This window comes from Nycticebus coucang, chromosome 5, assembly GCF_027406575.1.
Source record: "Nycticebus coucang isolate mNycCou1 chromosome 5, mNycCou1.pri, whole genome shotgun sequence".
Taxonomy (NCBI): domain Eukaryota; kingdom Metazoa; phylum Chordata; class Mammalia; order Primates; family Lorisidae; genus Nycticebus; species Nycticebus coucang.
The window spans coordinates 20,129,314-20,145,836 of record NC_069784.1 but is presented as its reverse complement, the minus strand read 5'-3'; the positions used below and the strand labels follow the sequence as shown (position 1 = coordinate 20,145,836).

Below are 16,523 nucleotides of genomic sequence, written 5' to 3'. Positions count from 1 at the left end.
CTTTGCGCATATTTTTAAAATGGAAATAAGGCTTCTCTTGCAGGATTTATTGTGGAGATTGAGAATAATAAATATACAGCACTAGACACAGTAGGTACGATAAATGATAAGCTATAAAATGGGGTTTGGGCTTATCTGACACCTTCAGTAATCTATATTGTTTTAATGTCCTTGGTGGTTTTCGCCATTCCTTTACCATTCCTTCTCTTCATAACTACCTCCACTATTCCATTCATGAGGTTCCTGTTTTCTGTTTGTGGGTAATTTGACTATAAGTTTACTACTTAAGCAGGATTGCATTTTATTTTAATAGGTGACATATACAAATAGTTCTTGCTAACTTGACTACATAAATTTGGGGAACTATGGCTTACTTTGTCAGTTTTCCAGTAGCTACCTTCTATATTAACAGTAAACCATTTTTAATTTTATTTGCTAGCATGAGAAACTTTATCTAAAATCACAAATACTTCTTTACCTTGATTTTATAAGAACAGTTGATTTTATCTTCAAGATATGTGTGATGGTCATAACCTTGCCATGTACTATATTATTTCAAGTGGATTTTTAAAAGGAGCTTACTTGCGGTGAGGCCAAGCTTTTTTTTTTTTTTTTTTTTTTTGAGACAGAGCCTCAAGCCGTCGCCCTGGGTAGAGTGTCATGGCATCACAGCTCACAGCAACCTCCCAACTCCTGGGCTTAAGCAATTCTCTTACCTCAGCTTCCCAAGTAGCTGGGACTACAGGCACCCGCCACAAAGCCCAGCTATTTTTTGGTTGTAGTTGTCATTGTTGTTTGGCAGACCTGGACTAGATTCGAACCCACCAGCTTTGGTGTATGTGGCTGGCACCTTAGCCGCTTGAGACCAAACTTTTATGATTGTGAGATCTATACCCCCCAAAATAATTACTAAATCTACATTAAATATCTTTGTTGCTTTTAAAGCTGGTTTTATCAGGTCATTTAAGATTAACGTGTCTTTCAAAACTGTTTTATTCAAAATTACTGAGCAAATTATTAATATCAAAAATAGATTTAAAAGTAGCTTTTGAAACCATTTCTTTTCTTTTCTTTTCTTTTTTTTTTTTTTTGAGACAAGAATCTCACACTGTTGCCCAGGCTAGAATGCCATGGCACCTCTGTCAGCTTAGCTCGTAGCAACCTCAAACTCCTGGCTCAAGCTATCTTCCAGCCTCCGCCTCCTCGGTAGCTGGAACTACAGGTGCCCACCACAACACCCAACTAATTTTTTCTTGTTTTTAGTAGAGATGGGGTCTTGCTCATGTTCAAGCTAGTCTCAAACTCTTGAGCTCAAGTGATCCTCCCATCTCAGCCTCCTGGAGTGCTAGGATTACATGTGTGAGCCACTACACTGGCCTGAAACCATTTCTTGAATGCTAAAAAACTCAGTTCTGGACTAAGTGAAAACAGGTCTCTTAAGTTTAGCAGAGCCACATCTATCATCTTTCATTTAAAACTGTTACTAAGGTAACCAAGAAGTGGAAAAATACAGGCCTGAAATTGATTCTCTGATTAGAGAAATAAGTGGCAGAGGGAACAGACTGGATGGTTATATGTATATCAGTTTTTTTTACAGTAGGGAGTCGTTAATACACTGATCAAGATCTTTTAAAATTGTAGTAGCCTACATATTAAAGGAAAAAAACCTTTGTTTTCTATTATGTTTTGAAAGACTTGCATATCTGTAAACCAGTTACTAATAAAAATAATTCCAATAGAATCTACCTACTAATGACTACCTAGAATTTAAAATAACCCTAACTGAGATACTTACTTTATAAGTTTAATTTCCATACATTTTAAATGTATGTATGAAAAAATGTTGGAAATCTTACCTCTTCTCCCTTAGGAGAAGACTTTGACACATATTGGTTGGGTGAATATAAAAATATAACTCTTTTTTCATATAGTTTGGATGCTCTTCCAAGAGTCACATGTCCAAACCATCCAGATGCAATTTTAGTGGAGGACTACAGAGCTGGTGATATGATCTGTCCTGAATGTGGCTTGGTTGTAGGTGAGTAGTTATGGTTTTAATTTATTATTCAGGTACATTGCTCTTGTATATTTTCTACATTCATTTAATGAACACATTTTGACTTCTTTCAAAGTCCACAAATAATTTATACACATATGTATACATATATATATATATATATTTTTTTTTTTTTTTTTTTTTTTGAGGCAGTCTCATTTTTTTGCCCTCGGTAGAGTGCCGTGGTACCACAGCTCACAGCAACCTCAAACTCTTAGGCTTAAGTGATTCTCTTGCGTTAGCCTTCCAAGTAGCTGGGACACCTGCCACAATGCCCAGCTATTTTTAGAGACGAGGTCTCGCTTTGGCTCAGGCTGATTTCGAACTCGTGAGCTCAGGTAATCCACCTGCCTTGGGCTCCCAGAGTGCTAAGATTAGAGGCATAAGCCATAGTGCAGGGCTGTTTTTTTTTTTTTTTTTTTTTTTTTTTAAGGCAAGCATAGAACAAAATTTATGAGGAAGAGAAAGGTAGGTTTATAATGCAAGAGCAAGATACAGGCTTACAGAGCATTTTTCTGTTCTAGCAAACCAAAGAAAGTTAATTTTTTTTTAGTTTTGTTTTATTGACTTACTAGTATTGAACACTAAAAAGTGTTAAATCTTTTGAGAAATTTAAAATAGAACCCTGTAGATCTTTCTATATAGCACTGTTTCTTTGTGATGTTGGTTCTTCTGACATACGCAAAATATGACTAACACTTATTTTTAAAATATATAGTATGTTCATTCGCACATATTTTTGGTTAAGTGTATAATCGTATGTCTTACAAGTGAAAAATCCATTCATGAGCAAACAGGAGTGGGTGGAGAAGAGTCTATTAGCAAAGTTCTGTTCTGCTGAGAACATTATCAAGCAAATTGAGAATATCTTAATTCAACGTGACACTTCATGAGTCTAAGTATATAGACACACATCACCTATATGTCATTATCATTTATCAGTTGTAAATTTAGATTGTTTTGCACAGTCATGCATTACTTAATGATGGGGGTACATTCTGAGAAATGTTTTCATGACTGAACATCATAGTGTCCTTATAAAACCAAACCTAGATGGTAGAGCATACTACACACTACATGGTGGCCTATTGCCCCTAGGTTACAAACCTATACAGCATGTTACTGCAGGGAATGCCATAGGCATTTGTGACACAGTGGTGTTTGTGTATCTAAACATAAAAAAGGTACAGTAAAAATACAGTATGATAATCTCATGGGGCCACTGTCACATGTGGTCAGTCATTGACCACAATGCCATTATATAGCACATGATTATATACATAATTGAATTTATATCATCTCAGTGGTTTAAAGACATGTGCTCTTTATTGCCAGGTCAATTCAACCTTTATTTTTTATGCTAAGAAAACAGAAGAAATCTTCAATCCATTAAGGAAATAACATCTGTGGCTTTTTTCATATTTGAGATACTGATTTTTCATAGGAATTTTAATCTAGATAATATGTATTTTCTAATAAATGATCATGATGTACATGATTTGTGCTTGCTATATGATTTTACATTGTATGAAACGTTTTAGATTATGCCATATTTATTGAATAAGCATTTGAATAGCTTTTGGTTTATTTTTATTTATTTGTATTTTTGAGGCAAGAGTCTCACTGTGTTGACCAGGCTAGAGTGCTGTGGCTTCAGCCTAGTTTATAGAAACCTCAGACTCCTGAGTTCAGGGCATCCCCCGTCTCAACCTCCTGAGTAGCTAGGACTACAGGTGTCCACCACCATGCCTGGCTAATTTTTCTATTTTTAGTAGAGACGGGATCTCACTCTTGGCTTAGGCTGGTCTCAAACTCCTGAGCTCAAGGGATCCTACCGGCTAAGCCTTCCAGAGTGCTAGGATTATAGGCATGAGTCACTGCATCCAGCCTTTGGTTTCAGTAATGACCAGTTTTAGAAACTGAAACTCTTACAGAGTGTTTTTGGACAGTCCTGTATTAAATGTTTTAATTTGTGCTTGAAAATTAGAATAGCCCATTGTTACTAATATCCCTTCATATCAAACTGAAGGCTAGATTACTGCCCAACTTTCATATTCAAAGCCACACAGAACCCCTCTTACCTGAGTCAGCAACTGAGAGATCCCATTACTATCACTTATCACTTTTTTTTTTTTTTTTTTTTTTGAGGCGGTGTCTCTCTTTGTCATCCTGGGTAAAATGCTGTGGCATTATAGCTCACATCAACCTCAAACTCTTGGAGTTGAGCAATCCTCTTGCTTTAGCCTCCTGAGTATCTGGGACTATAGGCATGTATCACAACACCCAGCTAGTTTTTTTATTTGTAGTAGAGACAGGGGGGTCTCACTTTTGGTCAGGCTGGTCTCAAACTCTTGAACTCAGGCAGTCCATCTGTCTTGGCCTCCAGGATCACAGGCATGAGCCAGGGCACCTAGCCTATTATCACCTTTTTAAATGAAATAATTTATAATACAAAAATACGTTATTTTTTCTCCAGTCTCTAATGACACCTTTCTCATTATCTTTCAAATTTCAAAACCAGTGCCACATGTTTTTACCTTTTCTTAAAGCAACATTGTACTTCAGGAATCAATTTCTATTTCAGTTACATATCAAGCTACCCTAAAGTTTAGTGGATTATAACAACCATTTTATTTTGGTCAAAATTTTATGGGTTGGTAATTTGGGAAGAATTCATCTGGGCAGTTGGCATTGGCTGGCCCTGAAGATCACTTCTCCTTTAGCATCTTTAACTCTCATTTCTGGTGCTTCCATGCTCCTTGGCCTCCTCACATAGATCTGTTGTCCTCCAGAGCTTTTCCATAGTTGTCTAAGAGTAGTTATGTTTTGCACACAGTAGTCAATTTCCAAGAGAAATATCCCAAGACCAAGTGTAAGAGAAAGTAGACATCGGATGGGAGTGGTTAAGGGCAATGCCTAGAACTGGCACAGGATGGCTTATGTATTCTACTGGTAAGAGCCATCATTAGCCATTATTAAGCCATCATTAGGACCCTTCAACCCCTAGATTGAAGGGGATGCAATAAATAGGCTCCACCTCAACGTGAGGCTGATATGGTCATATTGCAGAAGAACAACTGTGTGGGAGATATGATTGCTGCCATCTTCAGAAGATATAATTTGTCACACATTTGCTATTTTCCGTTTAATGCTTTTTATCCCCAATTTTTAAGTAGTTATGTGATACTTAGTATGTCCTACAATTTGTTTTCAATTTTACGTGGCCATGGTTAATACTGTTTTTAATATTATTTAATATGTAATAGTTGTCTAATTGATTTTTCCCTTTCATTTGAATATGATTTTTATTTTAAACATACAAACTGTTAAGATTTGATATTATCTCATTTTATTGGTGATCCTCAATATATAGGTAGCAACTCTAAAACAGGGCCAATTTTTAAAGCAATGCTGTGTTGTTCCTACCGTGAAACTAATTGTTTCTTGCAACACTTGTGGATTTTTTTTTTTTTTTTGTCACATCCTTTAGCACAGGGGTCCTCAAACTGCAGCCCGCGGGCCACATGAGGCTGTGTGATTGTATTTGTTTCCGTTTTGTTTTTTTACTTCAAAATAAGATACGTGCAGTATGCATAGGAATTTGTTCATAGTGTTTTTTTAAACTATAGTCCGGCCCTCTAACGGTCTGAGGGACAGTGAACTGGCCCCCTGTTTAAAAAGTTTAAAAAGTTTTACACACACTGGGGGCAAGACATGATTGCAAGAGGGACTTTACCTAACTATTGCAATCAGTGTAACTGGCTTATTGTACCCTCAATGAATCCCCAACAATAAAAAAAAAAAAAAAGTTTAAAAAGTTTTAAAAGTTTACTTTAGCATGATTGTGTAATTTTAAAAGTTGAACACGGGGTGGCAGTATAATTATATTTAGATCATCAGTTCATAAATTTGACCTTGTAAATTGACCATATATTTATATATAATCAGTAGTGTTGGGTTAGTAAACTGTTACAGTAGTTGTTAAAACGTGAAATTTGTCTATCATGATTTTTATAAATTTTTATTTTATTTTATTTTATTTTTGGAGACAGAGTCTCACTATGTCACCCTTGGTAGAGTTTCATGGCATCATAGCTCACAGCAACCTCAAACTCTTGGGCTTAATTGATTTTCTTGCCTCAGCCTCCCAAGTAGCTGGGACTACAGGTGCCCACCGCAATGCCCAGCTATTTTTTTTGTTGTTGTTGCAGTTGTTGTTTAACTGGCCCAGGCCAAGTTCGAACCCGCCAGCCTGAGTATATATGCTCGGTGCCCTACCCAATGAGCTACTAGCACCACCCTGTAAATTAGTATTTTACAATGAAGGGTTGTCTAAACCTAGTAGTATCATTTCTAGTTAAAGCCAGTTTTTTGTGTGCCATTTAAAAATTCTTTTATTGTACTTAAAAGTATATAAGCATATATCCACTATTGGAAAATAGTTTAGATATATTTGAAACAGAAAAATTAGTTTGACCTCTCCCTCCTAAACTCATTTTGGATATGATTTATACCAGTGAATCTGGAGTATAAATTTATATGTGTGCAGTAAGAATCAGCTGGGGAATGTGTTTTAAAACATTCTAGGTTCCATTCTCAGAAATTCTGATGCAAGTAATGCATTGGTAATGTAGCGAGGAACACAAATCTGTACTATTTACTGTACAATTTATCACATTCTTTGAGATCTTCTGTACATCAAGATTTTTCATCTTTGTCTTCTTATATTCTATGTCGCCAGACCTAGGCTGCAAACTCTTATAGGGTATATATTACATAATCATGTGTCTCCCTTACTCCTAATAGAACTAGGATCAATGGTTCTAGAACCCAGGCTCGGCTTTACTAGTTCATAAGTTGTGTGTAGTCAAGCTGAATAATTTCTTTCTTTCTTTTTTTTTTGAGACAGATTCTCTCTTTGTCACCCTGGGTAAAATGTCATAGCTCACAGCAACAGGCTTGAGCGATCCTCTTGCCTCAGCCTCCCCAGTAGCTGGGACTACAGGCATCTGCCACCATGCCCAGCTAATTTTTCTGTTTTTAGTAGAGCTGGGATCTAGCCCTTGCTCAGGCTGGTCTCGAACATCTGAGCTCAGGCCGTGGCCTCCCAGAGTGCTAAGATTATAGGTTTGAGCCATCATATCAGGCCATCAAGTTAAATAATTTCTTCAAGCTTAACATTTTTTCACCTGTAAAATAAATTTCCGTTTCCTGTTTACCAAAGGCAGATACCATACGTGTCAGAATTGTTAAGAATCAAATGAAATTATGTGTATAGTATAATTTTAGTATGAGATTTCACTGATACATGTTTTGGAGATACAAATGCTCTTTTATTCTTTTTTTTTTTTTTTTTATTGTTGGGGATTCATTGAGGGTACAATAAGCCAGGTTACACTGATTGCAATTGTTAGGTAAAGTCCCTCTTGCAATCATGTCTTGCCCCCATAAAGTGTGACACACACCAAGGCCCCACCCACCTCCCTCCTTCCCTCTTTCTGTTTCCCCCCCATAACCATAATTGTCATTAATTGTCCTCATATCAAAATTGAGTACATAGGATTCATGCTTCTCCATTCTTGTGACGCTTTACTAAGAATAATGTCTTCCACGTCCATCCAGGTTAATACGAAGGATGTAAAGTCTCCATTTTTTTTAATGGCTGAATAGTATTCCATGGTATACATATACCACAGCTTGTTAATCCATTCCTGGGTTGGTGGGCATTTAGGCTGTTTCCACATTTTGGCGATTGTAAATTGAGCTGCAATAAACAGTCTAGTACAAGTGTCCTTATGACAAAAGGATTTTTTTCCTTCTGGGTAGATGCCCAGTAATGGGATTGCAGGATCAAATGGGAGGTCTAGCTTGAGTGCTTTGAGGTTTCTCCATACTTCCTTCCAGAAAGGTTGTACTAGTTTGCAGTCCCACCAGCAGTGTAAAAGTGTTCCCTTCTCTCCACATCCACGCCAGCATCTGCAGTTTTGAGATTTTGTGATGTGGGCCATTCTTACTGGGGTTACATGATATCTCAGGGTTGTTTTGATTTGCATTTCTCTAATATATAGAGATGATGAACATTTTTTCATGTGTTTGTTAGCCATTCGTCTGTCGTCTTTAGAGAAAGTTCTATTCATGTCTCTTGCCCGTTGATATAAGGGATTGTTGGCTTTTTTCATGTGGATTAATTTAAGTTCTCTATAGATCCTAGTTATCAAGCTTTTGTCTGATTGAAAATATGCAAATATCCTTTCCCATTGTGTTGGTTGTCTCTTTGCTTTGGTTATTGTCTCCTTAGCTGTACAGAAGCTTTTCAGTTTAATGAAGTCCCATTTGTTTATTTTAGTTGTTGTTGCAATTGCCATGGCAGTCTTCTTCATGAAGTCTTCCCCCAGGCCAATATCTTCCAGTGTTTTTCCTATGCTTTCTTGGAGGATTTTTATTGTTCCATGCCTTAAGTTTAAGTCCTTTATCCATCTTGAATCAATTTTTGGGAGTGGGGAAAGGTGTTGGTCCAGTTTCAGTCTTTTACATGTAGACATCCAGTTCTCCCAACACCATTTATTGAATAGGGAGTCTTTCCCCCAAGTTGTTTGGTTTATCAAAGATTAGGTGGTTGTAAAATGTTAGTTTCATTTCTTGGTTTTCAATTCGATTCCAAGTGTCTATGTCTCTGTTTTTGTGCCAGTACCATGCTGTCTTGAGCACTATGGCTTTGTAGTACAGACTAAAATCTGGTATGCTGATGCCCCCAGCTTTATTTTTGTTACAGAGAACTGCCTTAGCTATACGGGGTTTTTTCCGGTTCCATACAAAACGCAGAATCATTTTTTCCAAATCTTGAAAGTACGATGTTGGTATTTTGATAGGAATGGCATTGAATAGGTAGATTGCTTTGGGAAGTATAGACATTTTAACAATGTTGATTCTTCCCATCCATGAGCATGGTATGTTCTTCCATTTGTTAATATCCTCTGCTATTTCCTTTCTGAGGATTTCATAGTTTTCTTTATAGAGGTCCTTCACCTCCTTCGTTAGGTATATTCCTAGGTATTTCATTTTCTTTGAGACTATGGTGAAGGGAGTTGTGTCCTTAATTAGCTTCTCATCTTGACTGTTATTGGTGTACACAAAGGCTACTGACTTGTGGACATTGATTTTATATCCTGAAACATTACTGTATTTTTTGATGACTTCTAGGAGTCTTGTGGTTGAGTCTTTGGGGTTCTCTAAGTATAAGATCATGTCGTCAGCAAAGAGGGAGAGTTTGACCTCCTCTGCTCCCATTTGGATTCCCTTTATTTCCTTGTCTTGCCTAATTGTATTGGCTAGAACTTCCAGCACTACGTTGAATAGTAAAGGTGCCAGAGGACAACCTTGTCTGGTTCCAGTTCTAAGAGGAAAAGCTTTGAGTTTTACTCCATTCAGTAAAATATTGGCTGTGGGTTTGTCATAGATAGCTTCAATCAGTTTTAGAAATGTGCCACCTATGCCTATACTCTTCAGTGTTCTAATTAGAAAAGGATGCTGGATTTTATCAAATGCTTTTTCTGCATCTATTGAGAGGATCATGTGATCTTTATTTTTGCCTCTGTTAATATGGTGGATAACGTTTATAGACTTGCGTATATTAAACCAGCCTTGCATCCCTGGGATGAAGCCTACTTGGTCATGATGAATGACTTTTTTGATGATCAGCTGTAATCTATTGGCTAGGATTTTGTTGAGAATTTTTGCGTCTATGTTCATGAGTGAGATTGGTCTGAAATTCTCCTTTTTGTTTGGGTCTTTTCCTGGTTTTGGTATCAGGGTGATGTTTGCTTCATAGAATGTGTTGGGGAAGATTCCTTCTTCCTCAATTTTTTGGAATAATTTCTGCAGTACAGGAATAAGCTCTTCCTTGAAGGTTTGATAGAATTCTGGAGTGAAGCCATCCGGACCAGGGCACTTTTTGGTTGGAAGCTTTTTTATTGTTTCTTTGATCTCAGTGCTTGAAATTGGTCTGTTCAGGAGCTCTATTTCTTCCTGGCTGAGTCTAGGGAGAGGGTGTGATTCGAAATATTGATCCATTTCTTTCACATTGTCAAATTTCTGGGCATAGAGTTTCTGGTAGTATTCAGAGATGATCTCTTGTATCTCTGTGGGATCAGTTGTTATTTCCCCTTTATCATTTCTGGTTGAGGTTACTAGAGATTTTACTTTTCTATTCCTCGTTAGTCTGGCCAATGGTTTATCTATTTTATTTATTTTTTCAAAAAACCAACTCCTTGTTTCATTAATTTTCTGAATGATTCTTTTGTTTTCAATTTCATTGATCTCTGATTTGATTTTGGATATTTCTTTTCTTCTACTGATTTTAGGCTTAGATTGGTCTTCTTTTTCCAATTCCATAAGATCTCTTGTGAGATTGTTGATGCGCTCTCTTTCTGTTTTTCGAATGTAGGCATCTAAAGCGATGAATTTTCCTCTCAAAACTGCTTTTGCAGTATCCCACAGGTTTTGGTAGCTTGTGTCTTCATTGTTGTTATGCTCAAGGAAGTTAATGATTTCCTGTTTTATTTCTTCCTTCACCCATCTGTTATTCAACAGAAGATTGTTTAGTTTCCATGCCTTTGGGTGGAGTCGAGCATTTTTGTTAGAGTTGAGTTCCACCTTTAGTGCCTTATGGTCTGAGAAGATACAAGGTAAAATTTCAATTCTTTTGATTCTGTTGATAATTGTTTTGTGTCCCAGGATATGATCAATTTTGGAGAATGTTCATGGGGTGATGAGAAGAATGTATATTCTTTATCTTTGGGATGGAGTGTTCTATATGCGTCTATCAAGCACAGTTGTTCTAGGGTCTCATTTAAGTCTCTTATATCCTTGTTTAATTTCTGTTTAGAGGATCTGTCCAGCTCTGTAAGAGGAGTGTTAAGGTCCCCTGTTATTACGGTATTATCAGATATCATATTGCTCAGACTGAGTAAGGTCTGTTTCAAGAATCTGGGAGCATTTAAATTGGGTGCATAGATATTTAGAATTGAAATGTCTTCTTGTTGTATTTTTCCCTTGACCAATATAAAGTGACCATCTTTGTCTTTTTTGACTTTAGTTGCTTTAAATCCACATGTATCTGAAAATAAGATTGCAACTCCTCTTTTCTTCTGAATTCCATTTGCCTGAAAAATTGTCTTCCAACCCTTGACTCGGAGCTTTAATTTGTCTTTTGAAGCCAGGTGTGTTTCTTGCAAACAGCAAATGGATGGCTTGTGTTTTTTAATCCAGTCAACCAATCTATGTCTCTTCAGTGGGGAATTCAAGCCATTAACATTTATTGAGATAATTGATAAGTGTGGTAGTATTGTATTCGTCTTATTTTGTGAGAGTCCATTGCTTAGTTTTATCTTTTGCATCAGTGTGGAGGTTTGGTTCTGTCCTTTAATTTCTGAGTTCTTACTTTGCTGCTGATCCATTGTGGTGGTCAGTGTGCAGAACAGGTTGAAGTAGTTCCTGTATGGCTGGTCTTGTGGTGAATTTCCTCAATGTTTGTATATCCGTAAATGATTTGATTTCTCCATCAATTTTGAAGCTTAGCTTAGCAGAGTACAGAATTCTGGGCTGAAAATTGTTCTGTTTAAGTAGATTAAAGGTAGATGACCATTGTCTTCTTGCTTCGAAAGTTTCATTAGAGAAGTCTGCGGTCACTCTGATGGATTTGCCCCTGTAGGTCAACTGGCGCTTACTCCTGGCAGCTTGCAGAATCTTTTCTTTTGTCTTGACTTTGGACAGGTTCATCACAATGTGTCTTGGAGAAGCTCGGTTAGAGTTGAGGCGACCTGGGGTCCGATAGCCCTCTGAAAGCAGTGTGTCAGAATCTTTGGTGATATTTGGGAAATTTTCTTTTATAATATTCTCTAGTATGGCTTCCATTCCTCTGGGGCATTCTTCTTCCCCTTCTGGAATTCCTATAACTCGTATGTTGGAACGCTTCATAAAGTCCCATAATTCTGACAGTGAACGTTCTGCTTTCTCTCTCTTCTTTTCTGCCTCTTTTACTATCTGAGTTATCTCAAGAACTTTGTCTTCTACCTCTGAAATTCTTTCTTCTGCATGGTCTAACCTGTTGCTGATACTTTCCATTGCATCTTTAAGTTCCCTGATTGACTGTTTCATTTCCTTCAGCTCTGCTATATCCTTTTTATATTCTTCATATCGTTCATCTCTGATTTGATTCTGTTTTTGGATTTCCTTTTGGTTATTTTCCACTTTATTAGCGGTTTCCTTCATTGTTTCCATCATTTCTTTCATTGTTTTCAACATGTGTATTCTAAATTCCCTTTCTGTCATTCCTAACATTTCTGTATAGGTGGAATCCTCTGCAGTAGCTACCTCATGGTCCCTTGTCGGGGTTGTTCTGGACTGGTTCTTGATGTTGCCTGGAGTTTTCTGCTGATTCTTCCTCATGGGTGATTTCTTTTATCTGTTTCCTTGCCCTAATTTTCCTTTCACTTCCTCTTGCTCTTTAAGTTCTTGTGCCTGTGGAAGTTGCGGGCGGGTTTAGACGGATTGAACACAACGCAACCACTTGCCGGTTTTCCACTGTTTTAGTCCTCCTCTTGGGGTCCAGAAGTCTCTCGCTGACTCCCTGTATCCTCTCAGGGGTGATGGTAGGCAGATCCCACCAGCCAGAGATGCCTGGAGTCCTATCTCTCCAGACTCACGGTGCCCAGATGCAAGGAAGCTGTTACTCGGCTGCCATCTTGCTGCTCTTTTATTCTTAACTTTGTAGAAAAAGGGTGATTCTAAGTCTATGGTACCATTCTTCAAAGCATGCTAGTATAAACGTGTTTGAGTAATTACTGTGGGTGTGGCCAATATAATATTCTCATGTTTTAAAGATTATTGGGTTGCTATCTTTAAATTAGCATTAACTGTGTTTCCTAAAAAGGAGAATCCAGGTTTAGTTTAATATGGCCAATTTATGTTTTTGGAGTAAGGTATAGTTTCATTCACTTTGAAATTCTTGGATAGGCCTTCAGATGCAGGTTTCTTGCCTGATGTAGAATTTTTAATTTAAAGATGGCAACATTTTCTTAAGCATCAGAAAATTACAAATTTTTAAGAATTCTTTCAGGTAGCTTGTTTCCATTTTACAGAAGTGGAAACTGAGACTCAGAGTGCTTAGATCATTATCTCATGACCCCCTCATCTAGTAAGTGACAGAACCATTTAAATACAGGTTTGTAGGTGGCACCCTGTAGCTCAGTCGTTAGGGCGCTGGCCACATACACTGAGGCTGGTGGGTTCAAACCCAGCCTGGGCTAGCTAAACAATGACAACTGCAACCAAGAAAAAACAAGCATTGTGGCAGGTGCCTGTAGTTCTAGCTACTTCAGAGGCAGAGGCAAGAGAATCACTTAAGCTCAAGAGTTTGAGGTTGCTGTGAGCTGTGATGCTACAGCACTCTACGCAGGGCTACAGCTTGAGACTGTCCCCAAAACAAACAAACAAAAAACAGGTCTACAAAACTTAAACACCTTTGGTCTTTCTATCACAGGTCTCTGTTTAGCACTGTGCTTATTTGAGAGTGATGAAAGGTGAGACGCTGTAAGCAGATGCTAGAGCAACTCTTTGGATAATGTGTGGAAGGGAGGAGGGTAAATCAATACAACGCAGTGTGGTAAAAGCTGTTACAGGTCTTCTAAGCATGGTGAAAACACAAAGGAAGGAAATGATGACTTCTGGAGGAACTACTATTGAATTTATAATGAAGCTCAGTCTTTAAGAATGAGTAGAAGTTTATGGAGGGCGATTCATGCCAAGTAGAGGGAAAAGGAAACCTGTGCCAGAGGATAGAGACCTAAAAGTATTAGTTCATGAATGACTTGAGTTTATTGTGGCCAAGGTTAGGATGTGTCTTCAGCCAGAGCCTCAGGTGAGATGCTGCTGCTGCTGCAGACCCGCTTGTATTTGAGGGAAAGATGTAATTGGTATTCTGGGACAGAATTTATATTGTATTGTCCTTTAGAAACTATTTTTCAAGTAGTAATTTAGGGTCTAAACATCAGGGGTAAAGTAGGCTTTTTTTGGCTAGTCTGGGAAGTAAACCATGGTTTGATTTGTCTCTAGGAGATGATTCATTCTGAGTTCCTTCTCAGCTTATATTAGGGAACAAACTGACTTCAAGACTAGTGTTATTAATATTTCTTTATAAACAATCACTTGATCAGAGTTTTCTTTAAAATTGTCTTTAATGAAGGATTTCCAATAAGAATGTATAGTGACTCTTGCTGGGCACAGTGGCTGGTGTCTGTAATCCTAGCTACTTGGGAGGTTGAGGTGGCAGACCATAGGAACCCGAGAATTTGAGGTTGCTGTGAGCTGTGATGCCACACCACTCTAACCTTGGGTAACAGAGTGAGACTGCCTCAAAAAAAAAAAAAAAAAAATCCTTTATGTATTCTCATTTTTTTTTTCTGGTCTTGCCCTATTTCTTGTTACTCCTGCACTGATTCTACTGGACTGTTTGTAGTTTCATGGTGTGCTTTGAGTTATTTTGGAAATTACATCTCTTACAAATAATGTTTTCAGCAGTTAAATATAAAGAGCGAATTGTTCTTAGCACAAACCACAGACTCTTGAATGAATCATTTAGATCATTCCTACAGATGTGGAAAAATTACGTCACTACTCAGTGCTAGATTTTCTAGTTACACTACACTACTTTTTTAAATTCAACTTGTCTTATTAAAGGCAAACAATAAATGAAACTTACGGTAAGGTACTTTGGGGCAAAGGAAAATGCTGTCAAATGAAACATCTTCATTTGGCTAATACTTTTTTAGATTTCTAGAGAGACTTAAAAGATCTGGGCATACCTACCTGCCTTTTCATTTGTTCTGTTCTCTTAATACATTCATTTGTGTTAATGAAAATATTACAAATTAACGATGATGGTAGCTTTTTCCTAACTTAACAATTTAAGTAACTCAGGTTTGAAGGCTACAACGATTTTTGTTTTTTACATGTTTGCATGTGTGTTTTCTTGTTTGTTTTGCCAAATAGGAAAGTTAGATTCTCTATTCTCCTTTGAAAACATAAGTGCATGGGAACACCATGGTCTATCACTTTAAATGATGGATGCTATTAATGTGACTAAATATTACCTAAAAATGCTATTCTTATGTTTATGATATAAATTTAGTGAAAAGAGCTGATAATAAACAGGTACAATATGATCTCATTTTAATTTTTAAAAAGTGTATAAAATACTCATACACATAAAATGTAAAAGGCAGAAAGAACATATACCAAAATATTTATAGTGGCTGTCTCTGGTGTTGAGAATGTGGGTTTTTTTTTTTCTTTCCAGTCTTTTTTTGGTGATCAAATATTACTGTTTTCTAAAAGGAAGAAGAATTAATCTCTTTAGTGTGATCTCCTTTAGATGTGGGCTTGTTGATTAATATTGTAGTAAGGCTTCAGTTCACAACGATAGATTTTTTTTATGATGCGCTTAGGTAAGTTTTTAAAATCTAATTTATATAATTAGAATTGCCTCCCAGGTTTAGTGATGTTTGTTATTATGAGGAGGAAACAACTCCATCACAGTTTCATCCTTCTAACCCAGAGGTTCTCAACCTGTGGGTCATGACCCCTTTTTAACAATGAAAATACATTGTGGCATTAGGAAGGTTGAGAACCACTGATCTAACCTTTTCCACCTCCTGTTTGTAACCTGCTCAGCATGGTTTACTAAAACTGCCTTGTGCCTCATCACCCCACTCTGCTTTCCCTGGCTGTTCTCCATGCAGACAGGAATGGCAACTAGGACCCTGCCTCCCCTCTTGGTCCCACTGTGACATGGACATACTGTGTGCTTGTAGTCCAGGTGATATCTGGTTACTCTAGGTGATCAGCTGTTTAAAGAAAAAAAATTTTTTTCCAATAGGAACAACTCATTCATTCTGTTGTGCATTTGCCTGTTTTCTTTAAATATATCACTAAGATCAGAATATGATCATGATACTTCTGTTTATGAGCATTTTAATTAATGCACTATATAAAATAAAAGACTTAGCATGGACTACAATGGAGTTCCTTTCTTCTGTTCCCTCCATCCTCCTTTTGCTGGTCTATTGACCAAATACCAGCAGCAGAACACTTGATACTTTTAAAGTCTTCTACGGAGAGATTAAGATTAATGTTTTAAAACCGCTGCCTCTTACCACCCCCAACCAAAAAGGGAGAAACTTTCAGAATATCTGCCATCTTTTTTATTTTCATATCAGTAAATAGCTAATATTTGAGCACTCACTTAGAACTACTTTTTAAGTACTTTTCATGCACTATACCTGTGTATTAGCTTATTTAAGCACCATAGGCTTTAAAATATGAAGTTAATGGAGGATTTTAAAGCTGAGCAAGTGAAGTGAAGTAAAATAATTTGTATCAAATTGACCATTGACCTGACATATGTATTTAT

The 16,523-nt window shown here is 37.2% G+C and overlaps 1 protein-coding gene across 1 annotated transcript in view; it reads left to right on the top strand.

Annotated features, from left to right (window-relative positions):
* Nucleotides 1-16,523, top strand: part of GTF2B (general transcription factor IIB) — a 28,579-nt gene that overhangs the window by 1,766 nt on the left and 10,290 nt on the right. Inside the window, exon 2 of the mRNA XM_053592003.1 lies at nt 1,932-2,038. Within this exon, the coding sequence (XP_053447978.1) occupies nt 1,932-2,038 (107 nt within the window). The remainder of the gene's footprint in view (nt 1-1,931; nt 2,039-16,523) is intronic.